Source organism: Notolepis coatsorum (assembly GCF_963971535.1).
Source record: "Notolepis coatsorum genome assembly, chromosome: 2".
Taxonomy (NCBI): Eukaryota; Metazoa; Chordata; class Actinopteri; order Aulopiformes; family Paralepididae; genus Notolepis; species Notolepis coatsorum.
The window spans coordinates 31,353,214-31,362,032 of NC_140166.1; the positions used below are offsets into that span (position 1 = coordinate 31,353,214).

General features: G+C 45.3%; 1 protein-coding gene across 1 annotated transcript; it reads left to right on the forward strand.

Moving 5' to 3' along the window:
* Window positions 1–5,588: 5,588 nt before the first annotated feature.
* Window positions 5,589–8,603, forward strand: LOC311223310 (ubiquitin carboxyl-terminal hydrolase 11-like; the record flags this gene model as incomplete). Its single annotated transcript, XM_084308102.1, has 1 exon — window positions 5,589–8,603. One exon carries the CDS (start codon window positions 5,589–5,591, stop codon window positions 8,601–8,603), a length of 3,015 nt encoding a protein of 1,004 aa, XP_084164228.1.
* Window positions 8,604–8,819: the final 216 nt, after the last annotated feature.

Sequence of the window (8,819 nt, forward strand, 5' to 3'; positions counted from 1 at the left end):
AGCATACAAGTATACAATGAAATGCGGGTGTTATGCGGGGAGTTATAACAATGACCAGTGTTTTATTTCTAAGTGCCTAACTACACAATAATAATACATACAAACGTGAATTACAAAGTAGTAGTGTGAAGTATCCCTTTTAGGTTCTTTCATTAACCACTCCTTCTTTCGGGAGGGTTAGTTCGATATCAAGTCCTAGGTTGATTGGATCAACACATTAGGGTTGGTTCAGACATCTCTGAGGTTATCTCTAGCCAAAGCTAGGTTCAAGGTTGGATATTGGATGTATCCCTTTATCATGAGTAACTCGTTATCTTTTCTTCTGCAATTGCAGATCAGTAAACTCTATATCAGTTTATCATTTCAATAGGTAAGTGTTTAAACATATTAATTGAAACCTTTAAGTGTGCAGGGAATGCAAGTACCTTATTAGGTGAAATGCCCCTTTAAACTCTTAAGTACCAATAGAAATATTCCAGGTTATAGGAATGCAAATACCTTATTAGGTGAATTTACCCTTTAAACCATTTTTCTTTACAGGAGAACCATCAGTGATTCGGCTATAATCAATATGTCATCAATGATATTCAAGTATCTTACTGGGTGTATTTACCCTTTAATTCTCCCTTCTTATAGGAGAAATATCAGTACCCATATATCAAATCAAATCAAATACAAAATACAATATCAAAATAACAAAAGGTGAACGGGGTCGAAGCCCTTGGAAGTCCTTGTATTCTCGTTCAATCAGTTCCTGTCATAGAAAAGGATATGGTCCTTGAAGTTCTTTTTTTTTTATCCACTTTTTCTCCCATTTTCTATTTTTCTCCCATCCCAATTTCGTATCATCCAATTCAACCCTCCCCTGTCTTGAACGCTGTTTCTTGCCTCCCACAAGCCGGCTGCAATGTGGACTAAGTCATACATAGCACGGGTCCCCTCCGATACTCGAGGTAACAGCAGTCGCATCTTTTCACCTGCGCGGCGCGATCTTTCAGCGTCAGGGGTCTGCGCTTTGGAGGGTCGCCGCCCCCATCGCTTCCTGATTCTACTGCGCAGGCGCACCAACCGACCTGTAGGAGTCGCTGTCCACAATGCCCGATCCCCACCCATCAGTTTCCCACCCCCTAATACTGCCAATGTGTATTAGTACGGACGACCAGCTAAACTGAAAGCAATGTGGAGCGCTGGGCTCGAACAGGCGAACCCAGCGCCTCTAGTATTCGTGGTGAGCGCCTTGCCCACTGCACCAGGAAGCCGCACCTAGGTCCTTGAAGTTCTTATGACTCAAGTTCAATCAGTTCAAGCCTACCGGACTGTTGAGGCAACAGGAGTTGAGCAACAGGGGTATTCGAATCAGGCCGGCATTAGCCTTGATCTATATCAGAGGTTCAGTGGGTTGGCTCGCCATCTTGTATCGGTCCGGCACACTGCCTCATCCCGCGTGGGCACACGTGGTGAATGGTGGTCGGCCGGGACTCCTGGAACTGCTTCCAGGGTGGAACGGGGTGCTAGAAAAACCTGGCCTGCGTCAAGCAGGTTGGAGAAGGGCATTTGGCAGAGAGGGTAGAGCAGGAGGATAGAGAGAGGGTATGGGAGGAGAAAGTTGTGTGTATTGTGGCCTTCGTGGCAGGGGTAGTTAATGTTACGGCAGAGATTAAGGGTAGAACAGATAGGGTAAAGATGATTGTTAGGATAGCGGTTCAACATTTGGGAATGGAAGGTCTGAAATGGAAGGGGACCAAGCAGTCCAGAATAAGATCGCAGGGGGCAAGGAGTGTCTTGGAGGGGGGCTCAGTCAGGAAGTAGCAGCATTAGCTGCACTCCATTGGACAATGTAGGGGATGACGGATTCCAGTAGACTGCGGGAAATTCAAAAGAAGAAAGAAGAAGAAGAGCTCATCAAAAGAACTGCGCAGGGCAGTAATACGCCACGATGCGTCTACACTGCCAGAAATTAAAAAGAAGAAGAAGAAGAAGAACAGTCAGTTTGCATCTTGAAACCCTGCTGAGCAGTACTGAACAGATAGACTAAACAACATAGATTGAAGCCTGCATTTCTAGACCAGCTCTCGTCGGTTCCAGTTTCTTTATCGCTGTTATCTATGCGGCGGTGGAGATCTCCGTCTTTCTATTTATTAAGCATTAGCCTTGATCTATATCAGAGGTTCTGTGGGTTGGCTCGCCATCTTGTATCGGTCCGGCACACTGCCTCGTCCCGCGTGGGCACACGTGGTGAATGGTGGTCGGCCGGGACTCCTGGAACTGCTCCCAGGGTGGAACGGGGTGCTAGAAAACCTGGCCTGCGTCAAGCAGGCATTCAGAAAATAAAAGCTATTTACCATCTTTTATCGCTTCATCATCTTTTCATTGCTTTCAGAATGAATAATCAATCAGGCTACTTTTAGCTATGCTAAGCTAAAGTAGGCTACCTTATCACAGCACGTGGGAATGTCAGTCTGGCCCATGCTAAGTTAGGCTAAAGTGCGCTAGCATATGGGACATTCCTCACATTCCATATTAAACTCTCAAAAACAGTCAAAATGTATATAGACCATGTTCTTATCGTACAGCATATCAATACAATTATAAGTACTTCTTGAAATGGTTTCTTTCTAGTTTTCATTTAACCAAATTGAGTTTGAAGCTTCGCTAGCATGACTCAGGATGAAGCTACATTATTAGCTTATAGAATTGAGCTAATGATTTTGTACATTTGACCAATGGACAGCACAATATTGATGAAACTCACCAAAACCGCAGGCTACTTTAACTGCAACACTTCTTCGGTTTTGTAACTGGGGGAATCTTTTATAACTGTTTGACAACTGTTTTTGTGGTGGTATTTCATCTCGGTATCGAGCAACCTTTAGCTGCGGCTATCTCCGTCAATCTGGAATCTCATCTGGCGTAGTGCAAGACTCACCTGCCGTAAAGCAAGGCGTGGCTGTCGCGACATCTATCTCACGTCATGAAGTAATTTAAAGGGCAGTGCAGCAATTCAAAGGATTTGGTCAAAGTTGCTAATCTCATACGAATATACATATGACCCAATAATATTAACTACTTATGTTCTTACATAATACAAGATACAAGATACAAGATACTTTAATGCCACACAACGATGGTTGGTGGAAATTGTTTTTGCGGTACAGATTGTTAGGCACTGCACTGGTTACATCAACATGAAACATCAAACATCAAAACGCCCCCCTCCCACCACCCAATCCCCACAATAAATACATATATACATAGATACAAACAGGACAGTCACGGTAACAGTGTCAGTCAGTGACAGATGCTTGCCCGTCTGTGCAAGGGGGGGCGGGCCAGGGTGTTCAGTGTTCGGACTGCTGTGGGGAAAAAACTGTTTGTGAAGCGTGTGTGTCTGGTTAGAATGGACCTGTAGCGACCTGAGGGCATGTGCTGGAATAAGTGGTGTGCTGGGTGAGAGGGATCGTTGACTATAGCATAAATAGCATTAACTATTTATGTTCTTATTCAATGGCATTAACTATTTATGTCCCTATGACTAAATAGTTATGAATCTGAAACCTGGGTTACACTTAACTTAACTGTTACCTCGCACTCTGGTGAGATGCCTACTTCTTTTTGTGGCGCAGTACTGTACCTGATGACAATGCTTTTTTAATCTTTTCTAATCTAATCTACAATGTAAACAAACAGGTAGCCCCGTCGTAAAACAAATCAAATAATAACATATTAATTAGGAATGGAGGTGTGTTTTCATTTTCTAGATGATTAGCTGATCTCTTGATGACTAACAGCAGATACAGATGATTGGCTGAGCTCTTGATGACTAACAGGAGATACAGATGATTGGCTGAGCTCTTGATAACTAACAGTAGGCCGTGAGCCAGTAGGGTTGGTCGGTACCATTTTGGGGGACTAACTTTCATAGTGATTTTTGGGAAGGTATACACCCCTATTGCTAGAAAAGATGTGATAGCAATGCAGCAGTTGCCTCCAAATGTGTGCTATCACCCATTTTATAACACTACTGTTAGAATATTGCAAGTTTTATGCTAATATAAGACTATCCATAAAAGTATCTACAGTATATATAATCTACCATATCTATAATCTACCTATCTATCTATCCATCTATAATTCCATAGTGTAAATGACTTAAACAGTGCAGTGCCTACAATGTCAAGTCAAGAGTCAAGAGTTTTTTTATTTGTCACACGGCATACAAGCATGCAGTGAAATGCGGGAGGTCATGCCCGCAGCGATTGTGCAATAATACAATAAAAAAGGAATAAGAATAAGACATTTGTGCAATAATACAAGTAATAAGAATAAGACATAACAGGAATAATGTACATAACGTTTACAAAAGCATGGTAAAAGACATGCTAAGGTCCTGCGATAGTGCAATACAATGTTAGCTACAGATGAGGCACTGGGGGCTAGATCCACAAAGAATGGATTGCACAAAGCAAGTTGCACCCTTCCTTACAATTCATTATTCAAAATGAGGGACCCTGATGTAAACAAGACGAAAGTCTTTCTCTGGTCTGCATCCCCTTAACAATTGTGTGTATTGAGCCGTACTGTATTTTACCCATTCTGCAATCTGTTAATAAAGTTTTCATTCAATCAATCACCGTGCAGATTGATTGATTGAATGAAAATTGTATTAACAGATTGCAGAATGGGTACAATACAGTACGGCTCAATACACACAATTGTTCATTTAAGGGGATGCAGATCAGAGAAAGACTTTCGTCTTGTTTACATCAGGGTCCCCCATTTTCAATTCATAATGAATTGTAAGGAAGGGTGCAACTTGCTCCGTGCAATCCATTCTTGGCGGATCTAGCCCTGGGTCTTCTGTACACTACTATACAATGATATACTATACAATCTACAGCTATACTATATATCCTTATGCTATCTTGCTATATCTATCTATTTACTATACAAGAACCACTCCCGTTCTTTTTTATTTTTTAAAGTGACCTTTTCATTGTGTAAAGTGACTGTTGAGTGTGAGCGTGTGCAGCATGTGTGTGTGTGTTCATGCTAAAGTGACTGTTAGTGTGTGTAGGAGCCAAAGCTATTTAGGTTATTGTATTATATGAATGTGTATATGTTTATTTTTGTAACCTTACATTGAAACGGCATTAGGAATATTGATTGGATTTAGATAAAGTCATTGAACCGTCTTATTTGTCATAATGGAACATTCTAGAACATTTGTGATGTCACCGTATGATGTCATAACCAAACATTCTATAACATTTGTGTATCTATATATAGTCAACAATTCTCTCAGAACAGTCAGTTTGCATCTTGAAACCCTGCTGAGCAGTACTGAACAGATAGACTAAACAACATAGATTGAAGCCTGCATTTCTAGACCAGCTCTCGTCGGTTCCAGTTTCTTTATAGCTGTTATCTGATCAAATATTTTTAAATTTTTGTTATATTTTTTTCAAAATGAAACAAAACATATCACAATACAATAATAATAATACATAAAAATAACTTAACACCACATCGCTGTTATCGGTGGAGATCTCCGTCTTTCTGGTCTTATATTGTGACATTTATGAGTTAGCATGACCGCCACTAACCCCTCTGCTGTCAGGGAGCCTCCCGGGCTGGAGACCCAGCGGCAAGAGGTCGAGGCTTTGCTCCGGGAATGTGAACTCCGAGCCGGGGACAGTTGGTACCTGATAGAGCGGAGGTGGTATGAACAATGGAAGGAGTACGTAGAAACGGGAGACCAAAACTCCTCAGCCTTCCCTGGAGAGATCGACAACACAGAACTGTTTGAAGATCTGGACTCCTACCACCTGAAGGAGCGTCTGGTGGAGAACGAGGACTTCATCCTGGTGGCGGCTGAGGCCTGGCACAGCCTCCTGACCTGGTATGGCATGGTGGACCACCAGCCTGCTCTGAAGCGCAAGGTGGTGGACCTGCCCAGCACTCTGAACGTTGAGGTGTACCCCGTAGAGATCTTCCTCTGTCTCCATAGCAACATGGACAATGTCATCACCGCCCAGTTCAGCCGTGCTGACAGCATACACACCATTCAGAAGGTGATGTTGAGACAGTTCTCAGTGGCCGAGGGGTCAGAGTGCCGACTGTGGATGAAGAGTTCTGACACCAGCTGTGACCGTCTCAGGAACGTCCACATCACAGTACTAGACGCCTGTCTCAGCTCTGCCATGACATTGATCATGGAGATGAGGAACGCTGACGGCACCTGGCCCAGTTCCAGACCTCAGATCATGAGGAACTCTGCGGAGGAGCAGGACTCGTACCATGGCCAGCCTGGTGTCTGTGGTCTGACCAACCTGGGGAATACCTGCTTCATGAACTCAGCTCTACAGTGTCTCAGTAACACCCCTCCCCTGACAGAGTATTTCCTGCGTAACTCGTACCTGGAGGAGTTGAACTTCACCAACCCTCTGGGTATGAAGGGAGAGATAGCAGAAACGTACGCTGATGTTATTAAACAGATGTGGTCTGGAAGACACTATTCTGTGGTGCCGCGCATCTTCAAGACCAAGGTGGGACACTTTGCCTCTCAGTTCCTGGCTTACCAGCAGCATGACAGCCAGGAGCTGCTCTCTTTCCTGCTGGACGGACTGCATGAAGACCTCAACAGAGTCAAGAACAAAGCGTACATAGAACTATGGGACGCAGACGGACGTCCTAATCAGGAAGTGGCGGAGGAGGCGTGGCGGAACCATCGTTGCCGTAACGACTCAGTGATCGTCGACACATTCCACGGCCTCTTTAAGTCCACGCTGGTCTGCCCAGAGTGCCACAATGTCTCTGTGACCTTCGACCCCTTCTGTTACCTGAGTGTTCCGCTCCCCGTCAGTAAGGACAGAGTCATGGAGGTTTTCTTTGTCTCTCTGGACCCAAACACCAAGCCTGTACAGCATCGTGTGGTGGTCCCTAAAGCAGGCAAGGTATCTGACCTCTGCTCTGCCCTCTCAGTGATGACCAGCATACCAGCTGGCCAGATGGTGGTAGCAGACGTGTTCAACCATCGGTTCGATAAGATCTACCACATTGACGAGGCCCTCAGCTGTATTGGGGACAAAGATGGCATCTTTGTTTATGAGTTGAGTAGAGGTTGTGTGGAGGAGGATGGAGAGGAGGTGGTGTTGGCTCTCTACCTGCGGGAGCGTTCTCACTACAGGGACTATGGCTCTGGGAGCAGTTCCTATGGGACCTCCCTGTTCGGACACCCTCTGCTGATGGCTGTACCTCGCAGCCTGTGTAACACAGAGGCTCTGTATGCCATATTCCTACAGAGACTGGCACGCTACGTACGACCCCCTAACCCCTCGGATGAGGTGGAGGAAGAGGAGGAAGAGGAGGAGCTGTATAAGACTAAGACCAATGGTGTCAGTGACGATGAGGGGGAAGCGGATAGGGAGATAGCAGGCCCCTCCCACAGAGACAACTGCTGTGGTGACGGACAGGCTGACAGCCAACCAGATAGCTCTGCTATAACCAAGCCCCACCCTGATCCCACCCAAACTCAGCCCTCACTGGAGCACGCCAAGCAGGAGGCCAATAACGTGACGATGATGGAAGACAGCCCTTCCTCCTCTGCCATCTGCACCACTAGCGCCACCGCTAGCACCAGCATGGACACCATTGCTAACACTAGCCGTAACTCCACCGCTGCAGCTAACGATGTTAACAAGAGCGGAAACGCTAACACTATTTCTACCGCAGTACCATTCATAGACCTAAAGAAGGCAGAGCGGCAGCCTTGCGAAAATGACGAGGAGGAGGAGAAGATGGAAGAGGCCTGTTCTCCTGGCCCGCTAGCCAATGAGCAGCCGGCTAAGAGGAAGGTGTGCAGCGGTAAAAGGAAGAGGTGTCTCTTCTCCATCCAGGCGGTGAACTCCAACGGAACCACAGAGCGAGGGACGGGTGAAGGAGGGAGCGCCTTCTCCTTCAGCTCTCAGCTGTACGTGGCCATAGACTGGGACCCTGACATGAAGAAGAGGTTCTACAACGAGAATGAAGCTGAGAAATTCATCACACATTCCAGCATGGAGGTTCCTCAGCAACACACCACGGTTCAGCTGCAGGAGTGTATCCAGCTGTTTACTACTGTAGAGACCCTGGAGGAGGAGAACCCATGGTATTGTCCTCTGTGTAAGAAACATCAGCTGGCCACTAAGAAGCTGGATCTGTGGTCTCTGCCAGAGGTCCTCATCATCCATCTCAAGAGGTTCTCCTACACCAAGTTCTCCAGAGAGAAGCTTGACAGCATCGTCGACTTCCCACTGAGGGACCTCGACTTCTCTGCGTGTCTGCTGAGGAAGAGCCTGACCAACAGGGAGCCTCCAAGCCGATACGACCTCATTGCTGTGTCCAATCACTACGGAGGACTTAGAGATGGACATTATACCAGCTATGCACGGAACAAGGACAATGGCCAGTGGTATTACTTTGATGACAGCAAGGTGAAGTATGCCAGAGAGGAACAGATCGTGACCAACTCTGCCTATGTCTTGTTTTATCATCGACAAGACAAAATCCGACAGCCGACTTTGCCCGCCCCCCTCCGCAGGCGCGGCCTCTCCAGAATAGAATAGAAGAATAGAATAGAATCTTTATTGTCATTGTTGGTACAACGAAATTTAGTTTGGAACATCAACACTAGCATACAAACATAAAATATAGCATGTGCAAAATAATAATGTCAATAATAATAATAATAATATAATAATATAGTATCAATGTCCCAATATCCTCAATAATAATAATATACCATCAATGTCCCAAGTGCATTAGTGCTAGTGCAAATAAAT